Raw genomic sequence first — 25,103 nt, 5'->3', positions numbered from 1 at the left:
AAGGGAAATGGTATTAGCTTCCTGCAGGTCTGGATTTTGTGAGGAGCAAAGTGCCATCCTTCCCGGGGCTGCCGCCTCTGCCGTTGCAAGACAGGCTCTTGTCAGAGGAAGCGATAGGAGAGGGGAAGGTGTCAGATATTTATAAGGAATTGATGGAGAATGAGGACCCCCTCTGGAGAATGTTAAGCGCAAATGGGAGGAGGAGCTGGGAGGGGAGGTGGGGGTTGGGACATGGGTTGAGATCTTCTTTGCAGGGGGGAGGATAGGTGTGGACGGTGCGCGGGGGTGCCTGCGAATCACATCCACCTGCAAATAACATCCACATGTTTTGGGTGTGTCCCAGGCTGATGTCCGAGGTGCTGGGTATGGGAGTGATTCCATGTCCGGAAGTGGCGATATTTGGTGTGTCGGAAGGCCCTGGAGTCCAGAATGGGGGAGAGGCCCATGTATTGGCTTTTGTCTCCCTGATAGCCAGGAGATGGATTTTGCTGGGGTGGCGGGACTCAGAGCCGCGAAATGTGCGGTGTGGGTGAGCGACCTGACGGAATTCCTGAGGTTGGAAAAGGTCAAATTTGCTCTGCAGGGTCAGTAGAAGGGTTTGCCCGGAGTGGAATTGAGGGGTCAGCAAGGAGGAAGGGGGTTAAAATGGGGAAGGCGGGGCATAGCAAGAAGTTGGTGAGGGGGGGCTGGAGGGTTGTGGTTGTTTATTGGGTTGATGTTCTCTACATTTTTGTTAAAAAGCTTGAATAAGAATACTTAGAAAAAGAGTCTGCACTGATCTTCCGAAAGAGCATCCGACCGAGGTCCACGCCCTATCCCGTAACCCCACATAACCTTTTGGACACATTAACGGGCAACTTGACAAGGCCAATGCAGCTAACCTGCACGTCTTTGGATTGTGGGAGAAAACCGGAGCTCCCGGAGGAAACTCATGCAGACATGGGGAGAGCGTGCAAACTCCACACTGTCACCCAAGGTTGTCAGCGAACCTGGGTCCCTGGCGCTCTGAGGTTGTAATGCTTAGCACTAGGCCACCTATGGTGGTGGTCAATTCTGTTAAACATTGCCTAGAAGGAGCCCCACTTTGGCAAAGCAGTATCTGCCATATTGCTGCAGGTGAAGGCTGAAAAAGTGCAGGATTCATGGGCTCCGTTTACTCTGGGATCTCTCAACCAGCTGAGACCTTTCTGTTTCCTCACCTCTTCCAATGCCCCTCTGAACAGTTAGAGGGGAAAACTGTTGGCAAATGCTGTCTTTGTCAAAGCTTGCCACCGCTGCAGTTTTTTGGCATGTGTCCTGGTATTGTGACCCAGTAGGTTCACCATACAGAATGCACTTGGGTATATGGCTGACATTCAACCAGTGAACTTGACCAAGTCGTCACAGATGTCATTGGCATAAAATGAGTATATGCAGGGTTTTCACTACTGCAGACCCTTCTGATATCTAATAGCAAAGTAACATTACCTCTTTGAAAATGTTTCAATCACACAACAGAGGGCGCTTGAGGACCAGGCCAAACTCATATCAGAATGATCAGCAACTCAGTGCTTTGGGAAAGTCTTTGGACTTATGACAGAACTCTATAGTGTACTTCTGTTTAAAGTAGCTCTGTCTAAGATACAGAATATGAATGGGAAAGTCACTCGTCCTAAAAACTGTGTATAGTAGCCACGCTAAATTGCACCTTAATCGGATAAAAAGAATTGGGTACTCGAAAAAAAATAATTTTTAAATCAGGAACCTCTCAATCTCTGTTTTAAACATACACAATGACTGAGCTTCCACAGCCCTCTGGGGTAGAGAATTCCAAAGTTTCATAACCCTCTGTGTAAAGAAATTTCTTCTCATCTCAGTCCTAAATGGCATCCCCCTTATTTTGAAATTGTGCCCCCTGGTTCTAGACTCCCCGACCAAGGGAAACATCTTAGCTGCATCTATCCTGTCTATTCCTTTAAGTATTTTGAAGGTTTCAATGAGATCACCTGTCTTTCTTCAAAACTCTAGGGAATAAAGGCTTAGTTTTCCCAATCTCTCTTCTTGTGACAGTCCCGTCATACCTGGACAGGTTTGGTGAACCTTTGTTGCACTCCCTCTGTGGCAATAATATCCTTTCTGAGGTAAGTGCACCAAAACTACACACAGCACTCCAGGTGCAGTCCAACCAAGCTCCTGTACAGACGCACTACTCCTGTCCTCAAATCCTCTTGCGATAAAGGCTAACTTTTCATTAATCTTCCGAATAGCTTGCTGTACCTGCATGCTACCCTTTAGTGACTTACGGACAAGGACACCCAGGTCCCTTTGTAAATCTGCACTTTCTAATTTCTTACCATTTAGGAAATATCCTGCACACCTGTTCCTTCTATCAAAATGGATTACCTCACATTTTTCCACATTATATTCCATCTGCTACGTTCTTGCCCACTCATAAAGTCTATCCAAATCCTCCTTTACACGCTTTACATCTTCCTCACCGCGCACATTTCCGCCTAGCTTTGTATCGTCCGCAAACTTGGAAATATTATATTTGGTCCTCACATCCAAATCATTGATATATATTGTGAATATCTGGGGTCCATGTACTGATCCTTGCGTTAGCCCCAGCCTGCCAACGTGAGAATGACCTATTTATTCCTTCTCTCTGTTTTCTGCCTGTTAGCCAATCCCCAATTCATGTACATTACCTCCTAACTCATGTGCTTTTATTTTGCTAATTAAAATCCCGTGGGGGACTTTATCAAAGAGAACAAAGAACAATACAGCACAGGAACGGGCCCTTCAAGCCTGTACTGGTCATGATACCAACCTTTGCCAAAACCGTTAGCACTTCCTTGTGCCGTATCCCTCTATACCATCCGATCCATGTGTTTGTCAAGATGCCTTTTGAATGCTGTTAATGTATCTGTTCCCACAATTTCCCCGGCAACGCGTTCCAGGCAGTCACCACCCCATAAAAAACCTGCCTCGCACATCTCCTCTAAACTTTACCCCATGGACCTTAAACCTATGCCCCCTGGTGACTGACCCCTCCACCCTAGGAAAGAGTGTCTGCCCATCCACTCGACCATGTCCTTCACAAGGCTTACTGAAGTCCCATGTAAACAACATCCACCACCCTCCCCCATCAATCATCTTTGTCACCTCCTCAAAAAACTCGATCAAGTTAGTGAGGCACAACCTCCCCTTCACAAAACCATGCTGTCTACTGCTTATGAGTCCATTTGTTTCCAAATGAGTATAAATCCTGTCCCTGAGAATTCTCTCCAATTTACCTACTGCCGACGTGAGGCTCACTGGCCTATAGTTTCCAGGATTAACCCCTGCTACCTTTCTTAAACAGCGGTACCACATTAGCTATTCTATAGTCTTCGGGGATCTCATCTGTAGCCAATGGGGATTAAAGATGTCAGTCAAGGCCCCAGCAATTTCCTCCCTTGCTTCCCTCAGTATTCTGTGGTAAATCCCATCCAGCCCAGGAGACTTGTCTATCTAAATATCTTTTAAAAGACCCAATACCTGCTCCTATTCAATGTTAACATGATCCAGGCTGTCCACACCCTACCCAAGAATCATCTTCCACAAAGTCCCTTTCTTTGGTGAACAAGCCTTCTGAAAGTCCAAAAATACTACGTCCATCAGCACTCCTTTATCAATTTTGTTCGTAATGTCTTTAAAAAAAACTCCAAGTTCATCAAACATGAGTTCCCATCCATAAACCCATGCTGACTATGCTTAATCAGATAATGGTTGTCCAAGTATCTATTTATCACATCCTTGGTAATAGATTCTAACAATTTCCCTATCACTCATGTAAGGCTAACAAGTCTGTAGTTCTCTGTTTCTCTCTCCATTTTTAAATAGTAGGGTGGCATTTGCTACCTTCTAATCTTTAAGAACCATTCCAGTACCTATAGAATCTTGGAAGATGATCACCAATGTATCCACTATCTCTATAGCAACCTCTTTCACCACTCTGCAATTCATAACATCAGGTTCCGGGAACTTATCAACTTCCAGTCCCATTAATTTTTCCAATACAACCTGCTTAATTATTCTAATTTCCTTCAACTCTGCAATCTCCCCAGACCCTGCAATATTTACACCTGGGAGATTGTTTGTATGTTCATATGGTTCTAAAGATGAAGGGCTTTCAGAGTCATGGATTGATTTGACAAGCTGGGGTTGTTCAACTTCGAGAATAGAAGGCTGAGCTAAGATTTGATAGAGTTATTCACAAAAATGAGCAATGCAGACATAGTAAATCGAGAGAGACTGTTCGCAGTGGCTGAAGGGAGAACCAGAGAAGATAGATTTAAGGTGATTGGCAAATGAAGCAATGGCGACAAAAGGGAAAACCGTTTTATGCAGTGAGTGCTTCGAATCTGGAATGCACTGCCTGAGAATGTAGTGGAGGCTGGATCATTTGTGGTTTGCAAAGCGGGCAGTGGGACTGGCTGAGTTCTTCCAGAGAGCAGGCATAGACACGATTTGCCAAATATTCTCCTCCTGTCCATTCTATGATTGCATTAAAACGGACAAAAGGTAATGGCAGAAAACATAAAACTGAAGGAAAAAAATACGAAAGTATGAAGAGTATTGTCGATCCTGGGAACCTGGAGAGATCTAAAGAACAGGAAAGCAAGGCAAAGGAAATAGGAAAATAAACTTTTAAGATACATCAAGATCGACATTTTTTCTTAATTATATTAGAAATAAAATGGTCATCAAGGAGAATAGAAAAAGTAATGCTACAAAAGATTAACAATTCCCAGGATCTGATGGTTTCCAGCAAAGGATTTTAAACGAGGTAGGTGAGGAAATTGCAGATACTTAGCAATAATCTATCAAAACGTTCACGGTTCAGGAATTATTGTCTTATCAGAAAATTGCAAATCAAGTTCGACTCCTTGGGTGGGATGCTCCGTCCCGCCAGCCCCATTTACCGGCTCGGCATGCCCCTGTCGGCAGCAGGATTTTGCGTTCCCGCAGCCGGCCAATGGGGTTTCCCATTGTGGCCACCCGTCGGGAAACTCTAAGGGCTTGGGTGCATTTCTGGCAAAGCGGAGGATCCCCGCAAAGCGGAGGGTCCCGGCAAAGCAGAGGATCCCGCCGATGGAGAATCCCGCAGCATGTTGCTTCAGTAATTTATGACAGACAAAATAGACAAGGTACTCAACCAGCCAGTGCTTACAAAGCACAAACCAAACTTCTGCTGTTGGATGTGTTTTTGCAATTGGGCAACATTTGCTGAACTATCCTAAGGTGGTTCAGCTCCCACTCTCGCCAGTACTAGTGCCAGTGCCCCATGAATTGAAACCCATTTCTCCCACACCAGTCTTTGAGTTACGCATTCATCTCTCTCCAATAATCCAGAGATTATTACCGTTGAGATTCTGCTCTTTAATTTTGCCTCCAGCTGCTCACACATCCTATGCAGAACCTCCTTCCTAGTCCTATCAATGTCATTGGTACCCATGAAGACTACAACAACTGGATCCTCCCCTCCCACTGCAAGCTCCTGTCCAATCCTGAGTAGATATCCCAAACCCTGGCATTGGGCAGGCAATGTAGCCTCCGGACTCTCACACACGGCAGCAGAGATATTTCCCTGACTATACTGCCCCTATTACCACTACATTCCGAATGACTCCTCCTCTCCCTCCCCCCCTCCCCCACCCACTTGAATGGCTTCCTGTACCGTGGTGCCATGGTCAGTTCAGTCATCCACCTTGCAGCCCTCATTTTGACCCATGCAAGCTATAAGAGCTTTGAACGTGTTGGATAATTCTTTACTTCAATGGAAACTCATGTTGTGGTTTCCACCTCAAAGGTAGAAATGAGGACAATGCAAGAGTTTTGAAGGTCACATTTTGGGTAATATTGAGTTATTGCAAAAGATGATAGAGCTTTATTCTCTGTGTTACAGGTTTCATGTCTCAACACAGTTTGGATTTCCAAGTCGAACGTGAAGCAGCGGCGCGGGCGGGCAGGTCGCTGCCAGCCGGGTAATGCCTACCATTTGTTCACCAGGGAGAGGCTGGAGAAAATGGATGACTTTCCGATCCCAGAAATCCTACGTACCCCTCTAGAGAACATTGTGGTCCAGTCTAAAGTCCACATTCCTGACATTACGGTGCGTGGTGATCCTTATTTTTGAGGATTCCTCTTTCCACCATAGGAATGTAGCTGCAAAGGAGTCATGCAGTACTCCAGCTAGGGCCCAACCAGTGTTTTATACAGCTCCCTCTGCTCTTCCATTCAATTTTCCAGGATCTGCATTATTCACCATGTAGGAGACCAAGCTGGAAATCATATACCAAAGGAGGTCCAGCCAAGGCCTTCTACAGGAACCAGCATAATATTTAATCTTTATTTTCAGTTTTGAAGGTGCTCTTGGGAGGGAATCATGGCTGATTTTCCAGGCGGGAGTGCATAGGAGCTGGTTTAGCACAGTGGGCTAAACAGCTGGCTTGTAATGCAGAACAAGACCAGCAGCACGGGTTCAAATCCTGTACCGGCCTCCCCGAACAGGCGGCGGAATGTGGTGACTAGGGGTTTTCACAGTAACTTCATTGAAGCCTACTTGTGACAATAAGTGATTATTATTATTATTATTATTATTAATAATAAACTCATATGTTGCAACCATAACCCTCCCACTCTAACCTGGATCAACTATTTCAGCTCAGTCCAGTAATCCTGGCTTGCTTGGTTGACCTACTTGTCAGCAATATCTCAGTGGGTGATGCTCTTGCCTCTGAATCAGAAGGTTTATGGGTTCAAGTCCCAATCAAATCCCAAGGAATTGAGCACAATAATCAGGGCTGACATCCTTGTCAGGGAATGCTGGATTGTTAAGTATGCCCTCTTTCAGATGAATCTTTAAACTAAGGCCCCCGATGTCTGTTCTCACAGGTAAACATAAGATAACTTTCGGGCTCCACGTGGTGTAGTGGTTAGCACTTGGACTACGGAGCTAACGACCCGGGTTAGAATACTGGCCCCGGGTCACTGTCCGTGTGGAGTTTGCACATTCTCCCCGTGTCTGCGTGGGTTTCATCCCCACAACCCAAAGATGTGCAGGTTAGGTGGACTGGCAACGCTAAATTGCCCATAAATTGGGGGGAAAAAAATAATGGGTACTCTAAATTTATCAAAAAAACAAAATATAACTTTGACAAAACCCCACATGGGCGTTTGACAAAGTCCCACATGGCAGACTGGTCAACAATGTGAAAGTCCATGGGATACAGAGCAATGTGACGAATTGGATAAAAAGTTGGCCCAGTTTCAGAGGATAGTGGTCGATGGCTACCCTTGCAATTGGAAAGTTGTTTCAAGCGGTGTTCCACAGGACTCGGTGTTGGGACCCTTACTGTTTGTATTATGTATTAATGATTTGGATGTGAACGTGGGGAGCACAATTGGGAAATTTGCAGACAACACAAAGATTGGCTGAGTGGTGGACAGTGTAGAGGATAGCTCAATCTCCAGAATTATATTAATGGGTTGGTGGAGAGGGCGATAAAATGGCAGATGGAATTTAACACAGAGAAGTGTGAGGTCATGCATTTAGGGAGGTCAGTCACAGGGAGTACACAATAAAGAGGGGTGGATGAAGTGAGAGATCTTGGCGGACAAGTACACAGGTCCCTAAAGACAGCAGTTCAAGTAGACAAGGTTGTTAAAAAAGGATATGGAATGCACGCCTTCAGTGACAGAGGTATAGAATATAAATGTAAGGATATAATGTTGGAATTATAAGACATTGGTGAGGCCATAACAGGAGTATTTTGTTCATTTCTGGTCACCACATTACAGGAAGGACCTTATTGCTCTGGAGAAAGTGCAGAGGAGGTTTACAAGAATGTTGCCAGGGCTAGAAAAGTTTAGCTACGAGGAGAGACTAGATAGGTTGGGGTTATTTTCATTGGAACAAAGAAGGCTTAATTGAGGTGTACAAAATTATGAGGGAAGAGATAAAGTGGACAGGATAAAATTGTTTCCCTTGGTGGAGAATTCTAGAACCAGGGGACATAGATTCAAGATAAGAGGCAGAAGGGTTTTACGCAGAGGGTGGTGGGTGCCTGGAACTCGCTCCCTGAGTTGGTGGTGGCGGCAGATACCCTAAACTCTTTTAAAAAGTATCTGGATCCACACCTTAAGTGCTCTAAGCTACAGAGCTATAGACTGGGTGCAGGAGTGTGGCATTAGAAAGGGCACCTGGGTGCCCTTGGGCTGGCATGGATAAGATGGGCCTTATCCATGAATGGCCTCCTTCTGTGCTGTAACTTTTCTATGATTCTATGAACATATGGCATTGTTTTGAAGTGCTAGGGAGTTATCGCCAGTGTCCTAGCTGATATATATCTTCCTGAATTAACATCAAAAAAGATTGTCTAGGCACTATCACATTGCTGTTTGTGGAAGTTTGCTGTGGTTTCTTTATTTCTAACATTGCAACAGTGCCTAAACTTCTACAAGTACTTCATTGGCTGTAAAGCACTTTGGGACATCTGGTGGCTGTGAAAGGTACTATAATACAGGCCTCTTTTTACTCGCTTGTGGAAAATGTAAGCAAACGATTTCATTTTTTTAACCACTCCCCTCTTTCAATTTATCCTTCAGGCTTCAGATTTTCTTTCTAAAGCAATGAATAGTCCCAATCCTAAGGCTGTGAATGAGGCTGTGCGAATACTGCAGGAGATAGGTGAGTGTGGGGTGTTTGGAAATTTACCACTAGAGGAGGATGCTGCAAGACATTTTCAAAGGTGCTTTGGAAACTACTCGCAGCTAGAAGTTTCGACGTTGACCCCCAATAGCCCAGTAAATTTAGTGAAATGTAAAAAAGTTCAGACCAGTAAATTTTGAAATTTAATTCCCATTCTGAACTGGTTTCAGTTGTAAATTTGACCAGGGTTCACACGAATAGAACCCATTCTGTGAATGTGTGTGTAGGCCAGGACATGGCCATGCTTTCTCAACCTATTCCTGAGATCCTAGAGCCTTTACCCATGAAGAATCACTAGGAATCCCATTTAACTTGTGTAAAATCAAACATCTGTCAGAGGCAACATTTTCAGGACTAAAATAAAACACTGTGCTGCTATCTCCTCTGTGTGTTAGTTGTAATTGGGGACCTGATAAACCCTGGTAGGTTCCCACTTCCAAGTTAGAACATTGTTCCAGAGTTCTTGCAGTACCACCATTGTAACTAATGAACCATATAGTCTGTGCCTCTGATTTTGTAATAATGAAAGGAGATATATATCACATCCTTGGAGTATACTGCACGATTACAGCTCAATTTTCACTTAAAAATTAACAAAATGTTTTTATTGAGTTAGTTGGTAAATGCTGTTGCAATCCTACCAAGGTTTGATCTTTGGTCTGCACTGAGTTTGGACCTCTGCCAGAACCTGAATGCTATTATTGGCGCCCAGTACAGGGCCAATCAGGCCTTCATGGGGTTTGGATGTCAGGTGACTGTAGGATTGCCTGGAAATTACTTCTACGATGTAGGGCCACATGAGGAAAGACCATTTGCATCATTAACACACAAGGAAACACATTCCAGTTCTGTACTGTTCTGTTCTACAGAGAACAGAGAAATTCTAGGTGGAGGTTTTCATTCTATTGCTGCAAATATAAGGAGCAGTGATTATTATAATCAGAGCCTGCACACTTTCATGTCATCTGGTTTAAGTTGTAGTGCCAAGAGAAATGGATGAGGAGAATTTACCATCATCTCTCCTCTTCCACCCCACTGCAGGAGTGCTCGATGAAGATGAATCTCTCACTTTACTTGGGCAGCGCCTGGCCCACATCTCCACAGATCCGCGGCTGGCAAAGGCGATCATCATGGCCTCCATTTTTCGCTGTCTGTCCCCTGTATTAACAGTTGTCACATGTCTGACTCGAGATCCATTTGTGAACAGCTTGTTGAACAGGACAGAGGTTATGAAGGTATAAAAAGAGATCAGGTGATGGGCATCAGGTGATCTTGGAGTATGTTTTAATTTTTTTTGTCGTTCTCCGGATATGAGATGCAGCATATTTCCCTAATCAATCTTGGTTTGAGCCTAGGTCAGAGGTATGGGTTGGTGGCTGATGAAGGAGAGACTTTTCTTTGCTGGTTTTGATCTCACTCGCTCAACACAACTTTGAATGAGGTCAAGAGCACTTACCCCGCCTGTGCCCCCATCGCAACATTTTCCCAACATGCAGATCATTATTCTACAGCATGGTTTCCTAAACTGGGTTCAGCACGGGGGCAACCGTTGAAAAAAGCTGGACACACAGCTTGTGCAATTGGGGCCGGTATTCAACGTGCTGCCTACTGATCGGCAACGGGTGAAGGCCCAGCAGACAGCAGATCAGGTGGCGGGGCAAGGTCCCAGTAGACAGCATAGTGGGTAGCGGGCAGGGGCCCAATGGACGGCAAAGCGGATGACGGAGAGCAGAGCAGACAGGATAGTGTGGAGTGAGGTGTGGACGGCGGGCGGTGCAAGGCGAGGAAATGGCACAGAGGACTCTGAGGCAGGGCAGGAGTAGAAGCAGATTTGGAGGCTGGGCAGGAGGAGAGGCCGCGTGGGAGCAGAAGCATACTTGGAGGAACAGAGGTAGATGTGAGAGAGAGAGAAAGAGGTGTGATTGTGTGAGACAGAGAGAGGTGGGCATGAGGGTGAGAGTGGTTATGCATGTGAGAGGGGAGTGAGAAAGAGAGGTGAGTGTTTGTACGTGAGAGATGAGTGTATGTGTGAGACGTGAGTGCGTATGAGAGAGAGGCGAGTGTATATATATCTATATGAGAGAGGTGAAGGTGAGAAAGAGAGGTTAGTGTGCGTCTGAGAGGTGTGCTTGTGAGAGAGAAGTGCGTGTGTGAGTGAGAGAGATGTGAGAAATAGAGCTGTATTTGTGTGTGTGTGAGAGAGAGATGAGAGTGAGTGTTATGAGCGAGAAAGTGTAGGATGCTCTCCCTATTTTCCCTGGTTCGAAAGGTTTACTCCAGATACAGCAATCCAAGACTACAAGTGACTCTTCAAACCACTTTGTTCATTATTGAAATCAAAGTTGTTAATAGCGATACATTACTGCTACAATACTCATGCACATCAACTGGTGACAGACCTGCTTATGTGGGCTTATCTGATATCCGGACAAGGGCAAGTGATCAGCTAATTCCACTCTGACCGCCAGTTGTTGATCAGATGACTCTGTTCCTGAGCTAGCTGGGTAGGCGGGCTGTGAACTACTTTCTTATAACTGATCATTCAGTGGCTGATGCCTCACTGGTTGTTAAGGGGTGATTGATTGGCCTCCTGATTGACGTTATCCATGACAACGTCAATCACCGCCAACAGTTCCGCTCTTTGTTCCCTTATCATCACCACAAGTGAACCTTGGTCCTGAGCCTATTATTGCATCCCCCCACTACTAACGGCTGACTCCTGCTGATGAGGTTTTCCCAGAGAAAGCTCATCCAATACATTCTGCGGTCACCAGTTCAGTTTATCCCACTCTCACTCATGATACCTGACATTTTACTATTGTTTAAAGTATTTCCAAAGAATTGACCTAGTTAAGCTGTTTTGCATCCCGCTGATATTTGCAGAAGTTGTCTAAACATAATAGCCTTGAAGCAAACCAGATTAAGTATTTCTAAAGAACTGCTGGTATTTGCACAAGTTGTTTAAATATATAAGCCTTGAAGGAAACAGCATTAAGTATTCTTTGACACAGGTGTCACGGTGGCGCAATAGTTAGCACTGCTGCCTCATGGCACCGAGGACTTGGATTCAATCCCAGCCCCAGGTCACTATCCGTGTGGAGTTTGCACATTTTCCCTGTGTCTGTGTGGGTCTCACCACCACAACCCAAAGATGTGCAGGGTAGGTGGACTGGCCACGCTAAATTGCTCCTTAATTGGAAAAAAACGTATTCTTTGACACATGAGCGAAAAGTGGCCACAAGGGAGGTGAGTGCGTATGAGAGAGAGAGAGATGAGTGTGTATGTGAGAGAGACAAAGAGATGAGTGTGTATGAGAGAGTTGAGGATGGAAGTGATTCAGAAATGCAAACTCCACCTTCTCCCCTCTTTTAAGATCCATCTTAAACCTACATCTTTGAGCAAGCTTTAGGTCTTGTTTCCTAATGCTTTGGCTGAGTATCAGATTTTGTATCATTCTGCTCCTGTGACGTACTTTTGAGCAATTTGTTGTTTAATCAAGGCTATTGTTTTTGCCATTTGAAGAGTTAATTGTGCAGAGGCTCAGATGTCTCTGGCAGGACTGCATTGCTTCCCATCATCCTTCAGCCAGCCTCCTGTGAATCGTCCGTTTCTCATCAAGGAGGTTTTTAAATTTGTTTGGTCTGTGTTGTCAAATCAGGAAGAGGTTTATTTGAATAACAAATTGCTCTGGTTATTTTTTGAATGTGAAGGAGGTTATTGCTCCATAAGAAAATCCAGACCTTTCAGGCAATATTAATGTTTAGAGCAAAAAATAAACCAATTTGAAACGTATCAATGTAAGAAAAGCTGTGATATTTTACCCAGGCTTTTGAAATATGACCAGATTGAGTGTTTAAATTGCTCCAATTGGGATGTGCTGTGTGTATATATAAAAACGTAGTGTGTGCATGTGTGTTTATACATATAGTGTGTGTTTATACGTGTGTGTGTGTGTGTCTGTACGTATATATACACACACACACACACACACACACACGTATAAACACACTATACATATTTCTGCAGATTCTTTCCAAAACTTTGCCAAATCCCGAAACCTTTTGGCTTGAGCACTGAGGGACTGACATCAGAAAGATTGGTGCTGTCCGTGTAGAGTTTGCACATTCTCTCCGTGTTTGCTTGGGTTTCGCCCCCACAACCCAAAAATGTGCAGGCTAGGTAGATTGGCCATGCTAAATTGCCCTTAATTGGAAAAATTGAATTGGGTACTCTAAATTTAAAAATAAATAAATAAAAACAAGAAAGATTGGTGCTGAAAAACAGATTTTTTCTAAAAACCTCGCTAGTTCCCGAGGTTCTTTCAGGGAGTGGAACCCTTCAACCTTACCTGGTGGCCTTGACGCTGACCTCTGTGAGACTCGTCCCGATTTGGTAAAGCCAAATGAGCAGCCACATGACACGGCTTCCTTGATTGGAAAGAGATGATTGACAGGAAACCAGAGAATAATGGGGGAAACTGCAGCTACCACCAGTACATGCCTGGAAACCTACACCATTAAACGGACAATATCAGTTTTTATACAACAATGTATTTATTTAGAGTCGTTAACATAGGAAAACATCCAAAGGTTTTTCACAGTAGTGTAATCAGAATATAAAGGAGGTTTTGGGCAGGTGATTGAAAGCTTGATTAGAAGTGGTGCTTATTTGGGATGGCAGCAAATACCGATTATTAAAATTCACCCACAATATAATGCCAGAATAAAAAATCCAAATCAGTTGATCAATAATAAATATTTCAGAATCTACCCCACAAAGTCCAGAGAACAGCCTGCAAGATGGCTCCTAGACAGTCAGCTCCTCCAGATATGCCTGTGGTGGCCACCTGCTGCTATCTATTGCTCTTTCTCCCCCTTAATCCTCTCTGTTGGATGCATTTTGACCAAAACTTCAAGTTAACTATTATTTTAAAAGACCTCCATTCGTTAGTTCAAACCATATCCCCAGACCTTACCTAGCTATGGTAAAGTAAGGAAAAAGCCCTGCTGCAACCCTCATTCATGCCTTTGTTACCTCTAGAATGACTATCCCGATGCACTGCTGGCTGGTCTCCCACATTCTGTTTGCCTATCACCCCTATACTTGCTGATTTTCTCTCAGGTTTGGCTTAAAATTATTGGAGATCTCTGAACATCGTGACCACGTTGCTGGGCTGGATTACATTGGAATAAACTATGAGATTTTACTTCTGTCTATAAACTGCGGCTCTTTGTTCTTCTGTGAGCTGTGGAAAAGAAGTAGCAAAATCTAGATTTGCCTTTTCCAGCTCTCCCTCACTTCCATCTCTCTTGACTCCTCCATGTTATTAAATTATCAGACTGCTTATCAACAGGCTGCACTGGATGACCAGAAATTTCCTCCAATTAACATTGGGAAGGTTGAAGCCACTGTTGCATAGCTACCCACTCCATCTCTCTTTTCCTGGCAACCGTCAAAAACTGACAAGATTGTTTACAACCTTTGACTTGTCTTTCATCCCAAGATAAGGTTCTAACCACCTATTTGCACCATCACTAAAACTGTCTGTTTCCGCTTCTGCACTGTTGCTCGACTGCAACCTCATTGAATCATAGTATTTACAGTGCAGAAGGAGGCCATTCAGCCCATCGGGTCTGCACCGGCCTGTTGAAAGAGCACCCTACCCAAGCCCGACCTCCACCCTATCCCCGTAACCAAACCCAACCTTTTTGGACACTAAGGGCAATTTAGCATGGCCAGTCCACCTAACCTGCACATTTTTGGACTGTGGGAGGAAACCAGAGCACCCGGAGGAAACCCACGCAGACACTGGGAGAACGTGCAGACTCCGCACAGACAGTGACCCAAGCCGGGAAGCGAACCTGGAACCCTGGAGCTGTGAAGCAACTGTGCTGACCGCTGTGCTGCCGTGCATGATCTCATTGGCTGGTCTTCCACATTCTGCCCACCACAGGTTTGAGGCCATTCAAAACCCTGCTGCCAAACTGCGCCAAGTACTGTTCACCTATCACCTACACTGGCTTCCGGTCAAACAGCATCTTGATTTTAAAGTACTCATTATTGTTTTCAAATCTCTCCATGACCCCCCCCCCCCCCCTCTTTCTCTTTCTCTACGATGAATATTAGTTCATATAGATAATTGTTATTCTACTGTTCTCCGACTACGCACTATGGTATGATTCTGAGAGACACTACAATATATCAGGATAGATGCCAATCAGCCCAAGGTTCTTAAGCTGGCTTATTGAAAAAGCTATCTAATTAGTTCTATTCTCCTGTTCTTTCCCAATAGCCCTTCTCTACATCGCTAATTCTGCATTGAAAATTACTCCTGAATCTGCTTCCACCTTCCTGTTAGGAAGTGAAAACCAAATCGTACTTGCTGTCTTTAAAAAACAAATTCTCGACACGTCTCATTTACCATTTAATGTAACATGGCAGAAGCGCTGAAAGGATATTTTGTGTCTGTCCTCATTGTCGAAGAAAAATATGACATCCCCAAAATACTTGTAAATCAAGAAGTGCAAGGGAGGAAGGAGCTTAAAACAATTGCAATCACCAGAGAAAGAGTACTGAGAAAATTATTAAAAACAAGGCTGACAAGTTCCCAGGTACTGATGGGCTTCATCCTTGGATCTTAAAAAAGAGATAGTAGATGCATTGATTGTAATTTTTTTAAAATCCCCAGATTCTCAAAAGCTCCCATCAGATTGGAAAATAGTGAATGTAACTCCTCTATTCAAGGAGGGAGGCAGAAAGCAGAACACTATTGGCCAATTAGCCTAATATTTATCATAGGGAAAATGCTGGAATCTATTTTTAAGGAGGTTTCTAGCAGCATACGTAGAAAATCTTGATGAGATCCAGTTGATAAATTATGGCTTTGTGAAAGGGAAATCATGTTTGACTAAGTTATTGGAGTTCTTTGAGGAAGTAACAAGCAACATGGATAAAGGGTCACCTGTAAATATTGTATACATTTCCAAAGGCATTTGCTTAGTTGCCACATGAATACAATACAAGAGCTCATGATGTAGGGGATAACATATAAGCATGAGTAGGATTGGTTAGCTAAAAAGAAGCAGAGAGTAGGAATAAATGAGTCATTTTTGGGTTGGCAAACTGACTAGTGGATTGCCACAGGGATCAGGTGCTGTCAAAGAATCTTTTTTTTAATATAAATTTAAAGTACCTAATTTTTCCAATTAAGGGGCAATTTAACATGGCCAATCCATCTATCCTGCACACCTTTAGTTGTGGGGGTGAGACCCACACAGACACGGGTGAACGTGCAAACTCCACACATAGTGACCTGGGCCTGGATTGAACCCGGACCCTCGGCGCCGTGAGGCAGCCGTGGGCTGTCAAAGGATCCTTAACGAATTGCTACAACACATCTTGCTGCAAACACCAATGATTTGTATGAAGGCAATTAAAGTAGTTCCTAAATTTGCTGATGGCAGCATGGTGGCACAGTGGTTAGCACTGCTACTTCACAGCGCCAGGGCCCCAGGTTTAATTCCGGCCTCGGGTGACTTTGTGGAATTTGTACATTCTCTCCGTGTCTGCGTGGGTTTCCTCCGGGTGCTCCGGTTTCCTCCCACAGTCCAAAGATGTGCGTGTTAGATGCTAAATTGCTCCTTCATATCCAGGGATGTGCCAGTTAGGTTATGGGATTATGGGGATTGGTAGGGATAGACACTTGTAAATGGGCAGAATGCTCATTCGAAGAGTCTGTGCAGAACCGATTGGCCAAATGGCCTCCTTCTGCACTGTAGGGATTCTCTGATTTTATGGCACAGGAAGAATCATGGTATAGTGATAATGTCAGCAGAGCAACAATCCAAAGGCCCAGGCTATTGCTCTGGGGACAGTGGTTCGAATTCCACCACAATAGTAATGGTGACCATTAAGCCATTGTCGATTGTTGTAAAAACTGATCTGGTTCATTAATGTCCTTTAGGGAAGGAAATCTGTTGTCCTTACCTGGTCCAGCCTGCATGTGACTCTAGACCTACTGCAATGTGGCTGACTCCTAAATGCCTCTGAAATGGCCTAGCAAGCCACTCAGTTATATGAAACTGCTACAAAGTCGACTGAAAGGAATGAAACCGATGGTGACACGTCAACATTTAGCCATTTATGGCATCAAACAGCCTTAACAAAACTGGAGTAAATGGGAATCGGGGAGGAAACTTTTCCCACGTTGGAGTCATACCTAGCACAAAGGAAGATGGTTGTGGTGGTTTCAATCCCAGGATATCACTGCAGGAGTTCCTCAGGGTAGTGTCCTAGGACCAGCCATCTTCAGCTGCTTTATCAATGACCATCTCTCCATTATAAGGTCCGAAGTGGGGATGTTTGCTGACAATTACACGATGTTCAGTATCATTTGTGACTCCTCAGTTACTGGAGTCTGTGCCCATAAGCAGCAAGATCTGGATTACAGTGATAAATTACGTTAGCGGCACAAGCAATGACCATTTTCTTTTGACATTCAATGACATTACCATCATTGAATCCCTCACTATTACCATCCTGGGGGTTACCATTGACCAGAAATTGAACTGAACCATCTATTTTTAAAAATAAATTAGAGTACCCAATTCATTTTTCCCAATTAAGGGGCAATTTAACGTGGCCAATCCACCTAGCCTGCAATCTTTGGATTGTGGGGGCGAAACCCATGCAAACACGGGGAGAATGTGCAAACTCCACACAGACAGTGACCCAGAACCGGGATCGAACCTGGGACCTTACTGCCGTGAGGCAGCAGTGCTAACCACTGCGCCGCCATGCTGCCCTCAAACTGGACCATCCATATAAATACCGTGGTTACAAAGAGCAAGTCAGAGGCTGGGAAGTCTGCTGTGAGTAACTCTCTTCTTGACTCTCCAAAGCCTGTCCACCATCTACAAAGCATAATTCAGGACTGTGATGGATTACTGTCCACTTGCCTGGATGAGTGCAACTCCAACTATACTCAAACTCAATACCATCTAGGACAAAGCAACCTATCCACCATCTATTACCTCCATCCATGTACTGTGACAGCAATGTATACCATCTGCAAGATGCTTTGCAACTCACCAATGCTACTTCAACAGACCCTTCCAAATCCAGGATCTCTACCACATAGAATGAAAGGCCAGAAGATGCATGGGACTTGAAAGTTCCCTTTTCAAGTGGCACATCATCCCGACTTGGAACAGCATCACTGTCCATTCACTGTCGCTGGGTCAAAATCATGGAACTCACTGCCTAACAGCTCTGTGGCTGTACCTACACTACATGGACTGCTGCGGTTCAAGAAAGCAGCTCACCATCATTTTCTCAAGGGCAAAACGGGATGCGCAATATAAATGCTGGTGATTTCCATGCCCTGTAAAGGGATTTTAGGAGACATAAGGAGCCTGTAAACATGTCGTTAAATGGGTGGAAAAAAATTGGCGGATGTTGAAAAATGTGAACTTGGCCCTTTGGTGGGAATAGAAAAGCAGTATATCATTTAAATAGAGAGAGATTATAGAACTCTGTGGTACAGAAGGGGCTGGTTTAGCTCACTCAGCTAAATCGCTGGCTTTTAAAGCAGACCAAGCAGGCCAGCAGCACGGTTCGATTCCCGTACCAGCCTCCCCGGACAGGCGCCGGAATGTGGCGACTAGGGGCTTTTCACAGTAACTTCATTGAAGCCTACTCGTGACAATAAGCGATTTTCATTTCATTGTGGGTGGTACATGAATCACAAAAGTTATGATGGAGGCATTGTAAGTAATTAGGAAGGCAAATGCAAGGAGAATGGAATATTGCAGTAAGGAAATTTTGCTGAAGTTGTACAGGATGTTGGCGAGGCCTCATCTGGAGCACTGTGTACAGTTTTGGTCTCCTTACTTAAGAAAGGCTATAATTGCAGCAGAAACAGTTCGGATAAGGTTTACTCGTCTGATTCCTGGGAGGAAGGGATATCCATTGACATTTATAAAAATGAGAGGTGATCTTATTGAAACTTATAAGACCCTGAGCAGAGTGGATGCTGAAAGGTCGGTTCCCCCATGGGAGACGAGAAGTATGCGACACAGGGTCTCCTGTTTAAGATGGAAATAAGGAGAATTTTTTTCTCCGAGAGAGTTGCTAGTCTGTGGAATTCTCTTCTCCGGAGTGGTCATTGAATATTTTTTAAGATGAGTTAGATAGATTCTTGATTGACAAGGGAGTCAGAGGGTATCAGGGTAGAGGGAGAGTAGGGTTGAGGCAGCAATCAGGTCAACAATGATTTTACCTAATGGCAGAGCAAGTTCGAGGGATCAAGACCTATTGCTGTACCTAATGTGTATGTTTATATGTACACATTTATCCTCTGGTTGCCAATCCTCTTGCCAATGGTGAGTAGTTGGGAGAAACTATCAAAGAGCCTCATAATATTGAATAGCTTTTAAATCTCCCCTTGCTCGTCTCGGCTCGAAGGAAAATAATCCCAGCTTCTCTACTCTTTCCAAGTTGCTGTACAAACCCTGGTTCTACTTCGTTCTTTAGGCTAAAACTCGTCTGAGTGGGGAGAGCCGAAGTGATCATATTGCGTTTGTTAAAGCTGTTGAAGGCTGGAAGAAAGTTCTGCAGGAGCGTGATGCAGACTCCAAGAAAGAGTACCTGGAAGAGAACATGCTGTATGCTGCGAGCCTTCGCTTTATTCATGGTAGGTTGGACAGTCTGCAATAATGTTAGAGTTGGAGGAAATAGGCTCATAAGAAGATAAGTTGACCCTTTGTGTCTGTTCCACCATTCAGTAAGATAATGGCTGATCTGCTACATCATGCTATGATCTAAAAATCTATCGTCTTTATTTTATCCAATGACTAAGGAATCTTAGCTTTCTCGGATGGAGAATTCTAAAGATTCACAACCATTCGAATGAAAACAAATCTCCTCACCTCCATCCTAAATAGCCGACTCCTTGTTCTCAGAGTGTGATCCCTGTTCTAGGTTCCCCAGCCACAGGAAACATTTTCTCAGCATCTACTCTGTCGAGCCCCTTGTGAATTTTGTATGATTCTGTTAGCTTACCTCTCATTCTTCTAAACTCCAGGGAAAAATGCCATGCCTATTAACCTGTCCTTGGAGGACAATCCCCTCATCGTAGAAACCAGTCTATCGAATCTTCAGTGCACTCCCTCCTGGTTAGCAACTTCCTTCTTTAGGTAAGGAGACCAAAAGTGCACATGTGTGGCCTCACCACTGCCCTATATAATTGTAATAAGGGTTCTTAACTCTTATGCTCCAATCTCTTTGCAGCAAAAGGTAACATACCATTTGTCTTCCTAATTACTTGCTGTACCTGCATATTAATTTTCCACGATTCATCTACAGTCTCACCATTCAAAACATATTCTGCTCCTTTATTTTCCCACCAAAGTGGATAACTTCGTACTTGCCAAATTGTGTTCCATTTGCCGTGTTCTTAACCATGCATTTAACCCCTTTGTAGCCTTGTGGTGTTTTCCTCCCTCCTTACTTTGCTGCCAAACTTTGTACCAACAGAAAATTTGAATAAATTACACTCTGTTCCCTCATCTAAGTCATTAATCTAGATTGTAAAGAGCTGAGGCCTAAATACTGATCTTTTCAGTCCCCCAGCCTGACAACCTGAAAATTTATTGTTTATTTGACTATGTTTTTCTGTTCATTAACAAATTCTCAATGCATGCTAATATATTACACTCAAATCCCTAATTTTGTATAATAACCTCTGTGGCACCTTATCAAATGCTTGAAATATTAAACCACTGGTTCCCCTTATCTATCCTATTAGTTGCATCCTCAGCAGATTTATCAAACACAATTTCCCTGTCATAAATCTGTGTTGATTCACAGATAGCACATCCCTAATAATAGAATCGAGCAATTTCCCTCGTGCTGACATTAGGCTAACTGGCCTATAGTTCCCTGTTTCCTCTCTTCCTCCTTTCTTACCTAGTGGGGCTATGTTTGATATCATCTACATAGATCTTACATAGAACATACAGTGCAGAAGGAGGCCATTCAGCCCATCGAGCCTGCACCGACCCCTTAAGCCCCACTTCCACCCAATCCCCATAACCTACCCTATCCCCTCCTAACCGTTTTGGTCACTAAGGGCAATTTATCATGGCCAATCCACCTAACCTGCACATCTTTGGACTGTGGGAGGAAACCGGAGCACCCGGAGGAAACCCACGCAGACACGGGGAGAACGTGCAGACTCCGCACAGACAGTGACCCAGCAGGGAATAGAATCTGGGACCCTGGCGCTGTGAAGCCACAGTGCTATCCACTTGTGCTACCATGCTGCCCTAATCTTGGAACTATCTTGGAATTGAAGAAATTCTAGAAGATCAAAACTTATGCATCCAAATTCTCTTCACCTTTCTCTTTTCAAACCCGAGGATGCAGGTAGTCAGGTCCAGGGGATTTGTTGTCACTTTGTTCCATTAATTTCTCTAGTACTTAGTTTTTTAAAGCATATTGATTTCTTTAAGCTCATTTTTGCTGGAGCCTTGGTCTCCCCATTATTTGACCAAATTTGTTGTCTTTTACCTTGGCAGATATAAACTACTTGTTTAATGATTCGACCATTTCTTTAATCATTATAATTTCAACTGTCTCTGCCTTTGTGGGCCCATATTTGCTTTTACTAATCTCTTCCTACTTACATACTTATCGACATTCTTGAAGTCTGTGTTTCTGTTTCTTGATTGTCTACTTTTCTATTCTCACTGAAGTGTATGTTACAGCAGGCCCTTTATCCCTTCTCTATCTGCTCTTCTGGAAGACTCCAGAAATTGAAATGGATTAGCGAGGCTCAGTTCTGATTCTGAACACAGTTTGTTGTCGGAAATATTGCACAATTCCGGCGTCTCAAATTACCACTGGCACCTTGTTAATCAGTTTTAGTTTCTAATGTTTTCCAAAAAATGCGGAGGGCAGCTTGTAATTTCTTTGGCGTACTTTGTTTAGCTTGTGCATTCCATGTTGGGATATTTATTTTGGAGAAAGTTCAGTGATGTTTTAGCAGGGATGAAGGAGATTGAGCCCCGATGACAATGGTAAAGTTAACGAAAGTGGCAAAAGAGGTATTTAAACTAATCAAAGCACCTGAACAGGTGAATCTAAAATGATGATGACACAATGATATAATTTGAACTGAACCAGCTAAAATGAGAGATGTGTGAATGTAGATTAAAAGGGAGATAAAGGAGTATGGGGTTAAAAATATAGATTACCACAGCAGCCTGCATGGACCCAATGGCTGAAACCCCTTACTAAGTTTGAGATACCCATAATAAATTAGCTTTCGTTTTCATTGTCTTTTTATCTCAGTCTTATTTTAGTCATTGTAATATGTTTAATTCTGATTTTAATTCTGCAATGTAAATGCAATAATTATATCTAATTAATTTAATTATTTTCCTAAACTAACATGAAACTGTTTGTGCTCTGTTGGCCCAGGGTTGATTCTGCAATTCTCTGAAAATGTTTACAATGCTTTTTTGGTGTCGAATCCTTCGGACAGCACACGTTCCTACTCCTTGTGTAACCAGTACAGTGGGGAAGAAGAACTGATTAAAGGTGTGCTACTTGCTGGCCTGTACCCCAACTTTATCCAGGTGAGAAAGAGAAGCCCCAAACGTCAGTCTTGATGTGGCTATAATATGTACTTTCTTTTGTGTAACACCTTTTAATATAAAGAAAAGTCACCAATTTGTATAAGGGATGGATGTTAAAGTCAGGAAAGAAGAGAGATAGAGAGGGACAGTAACTGTGCAAAAGCAGGGAAGGAAGAGTGAAGCATTTCTGAAGTGTGTTCAGGAGGATTTTGTAGAGTGGTATATTTCGGACCAATGAGGAAGGAGGCATTGCTGGAGCTGGTTTTTGGGAATACGTTTGATGGTACAAGTAAGAACTCAACTGAATATAGAACATTTCAAGAGTGAGTGAAAAAAGTAATGAGATGCAAAGAGAGAGTATGAGATGCGACTGGCAGCTAACATAAAACATAATCCAAAAGTCTTCTATATGCATATAAATAGTAAAAGGAAGGTCAGGACCGACTCGGGACAAAAAAAGGGATTTTTATATGGTGGTAGAAGACATGGCTGAGGAACTAAATGTGTACTTTGCCTCTGTCTTTATCAAGGAACAAGATGCTACCAGTGTCATGGTGAAAGAGGAGTTAGTTGAGACACTGGATGGACTAAAACTTGATAAAGAGTAGGCATTAGAAAAGCTGGCTGCACTTCACCTGGTTGAGATCAGATGCACCAAAGGATATTGAGAAGGGGGAAAATTGCAGAAGACTAACATTAATATTCCAATTCTCCTCGGATTCTGGGGGGGTGTGGGGCTATTGATGTGGAATACATGGACTTCCAAAAGGCATGAAGGTGGCATGCAGCACGTGTGTCAGCAAAATCCCAGGAAAAAAATAAACAATGGCACCATGGATTTTGAAGTTGGTTGAATACCAGGAAACAGAGTAGTGGTGAATGGTTGTTTTCAGACTGGAAGACAGTATACTGTGGGGTTCAGTACTAAGACCACTGATTTTCTTGATCTATATCAATGACCTAGATTTGGATTTGCAAAGCACAATTTCAAACTTTAGAGACGAGACAAAACCTGTAAGTTTTATGGACTGTGAGGAGGGAAATGAAGACATAGACAGGCTGGGGGAACGGGTGGTCACATGGCAGATTAAATTTAATACAGGGAAGTGTGGAGTAATATATTTTAGTAGGAAGAATGAGGATAGGAAATATAAAATTTCACACAAAATTATTATTTTTTCAATTTAAAGTGTCCAGTTGTTTTTTTTTCCAATTAAGTGGCAATTTAGCGTGGCTAATCCACCAACCCTGCACATCTTTGGGTTGTGGGGGTGAGACACACGCAGACACGGGGGGAATGTGCAAACAACTACGGACAGTGACCCAGGGCTGGGATCGAGCCCAGGTCCTTGGTGCCACGAGACAGCAGTGCTAACCACTGCGCCACTTTGCCGCTCGTAAGACACAATTCTAAAGAGGGTGCAGAAACAGAGAGATCTGGGGTGTATATGTACAAAATATTGAAGGTGGCAAGGTGAGGTGAGGAAGTAGTTGATAAGGATATTATAGGATCTTAGTTTTATAAATAGAGGCATTGGGCACAATTTTCTGGCTGCCTAGCTCTTGAGCAAGAGCTTAACGCAGCCGGAGAATTTCGGGAGAGCCGTCTCGCGGGCTTCCTGGCAGCCTCCGCGCCTTGCGGCTTTAACCCAAGTCCCGCGAGGCGTCCAATTCGGAACTCTGCCCCAAAAGGGGTGTGAGCAACCAGTGCTCGCGTAAGTAGGTCCTAAACCTACTTAAGACCTCGCTACCCGATACCCACCGGCAGCCCTCAATTTTCCAGCCTTCCCAGGGAGGCTACAGCTGGGCCCCAATCCGTGCTGCTCTACAAGAATATAGACCTGCACCCAGGTGGTCAGCGATAGTGCAGGGTGGCCCACTGGCCCTCCCCCTGGAACTTGGGCACCTTGGCACTGCCAAGCTGGCACTTTGCCACTGCCACCCTGGCACTGGCAATCTTCCCGTGTGGCACTGCCAAGCTGGCTAGAGCACTGCCCAGGTGCCAGGGTGGCACTGCTAAGTGTCAGGGCCGAGGGGGGCAATGCCGATGGAAGGAAGGTGGGGGTGGGTTTGAAGGATGGGGGTGTGCTGGGCAGGAAAGTAGAGGCCTCCAGGAGGTTTGGTGGGTGACGGGTGGGGGTCCTGGAAGGGAGGGGGTGCTGTAAGGGGGCTTGGGGGGGGTTCTGAAGAGGGGGGGCTTACAGGGAACCCATAGCGGTGTGCCCTCACTTGGGGGGTGTGGGGTAGTGTCCATATGTGTGGAGGGTGACGTTGCCCATGGGTGGGAGGTTGTAAGCTCACTTAGAGATCGAGGCACCCTTTCAAAGTGGTGGCCTGAGCTCTGGGTTCAGCTCCATAGTGCTAAAAATAATTTCTAAGGGCACGATCTTCCCAAAAGGGAGAAAAGTCCCTGAGGGAGCGCTTTTAGCCGCGTTATTCCCAGCACTGTAATGCCAAGAAACACATGGCTACTTAAATCGACTAGCTGTGAATAAAGGGCCTAAACGGGTAACGTGCAGCCGTGGTTGCACATAGCCACGCCTTTTACAATTGGGGAGCTCCGCTGCTGGTGGTGATGCCGAGTTTCTCAAGCTTCCTGTTTTGGTGTGCATATAGGTGGCGTAGTATCGTTGTCTCATCTGTTTGACGGTGTTCTGCAGCTGGTCTGCTGCGTCCTCCAAGGCGCCCTTCAGGACGCACAACAACGCAGAATCGCCGAACAGAAACTT

General features: G+C 44.2%; 1 protein-coding gene across 1 annotated transcript in view; it reads left to right on the top strand.

Annotated features, from left to right (window-relative positions):
- Positions 1 to 25,103, top strand: part of dhx30 (DEAH (Asp-Glu-Ala-His) box helicase 30) — a 76,107-nt gene that overhangs the window by 39,335 nt on the left and 11,669 nt on the right. Inside the window, exons 12-16 of the mRNA XM_038808941.1 lie at positions 5,930 to 6,136; positions 8,632 to 8,713; positions 9,776 to 9,969; positions 19,268 to 19,427; positions 22,217 to 22,374. Of these exons, the coding sequence (XP_038664869.1) occupies positions 5,930 to 6,136; positions 8,632 to 8,713; positions 9,776 to 9,969; positions 19,268 to 19,427; positions 22,217 to 22,374 (801 nt within the window). The remainder of the gene's footprint in view (positions 1 to 5,929; positions 6,137 to 8,631; positions 8,714 to 9,775; positions 9,970 to 19,267; positions 19,428 to 22,216; positions 22,375 to 25,103) is intronic.

This window comes from Scyliorhinus canicula, chromosome 10 (genome assembly GCF_902713615.1).
Source record: "Scyliorhinus canicula chromosome 10, sScyCan1.1, whole genome shotgun sequence".
Taxonomy (NCBI): domain Eukaryota; kingdom Metazoa; phylum Chordata; class Chondrichthyes; order Carcharhiniformes; family Scyliorhinidae; genus Scyliorhinus; species Scyliorhinus canicula.
The sequence above is the reverse complement of the archived record's forward strand: the minus strand, read 5'-3'. Positions and strand labels throughout refer to the sequence as shown.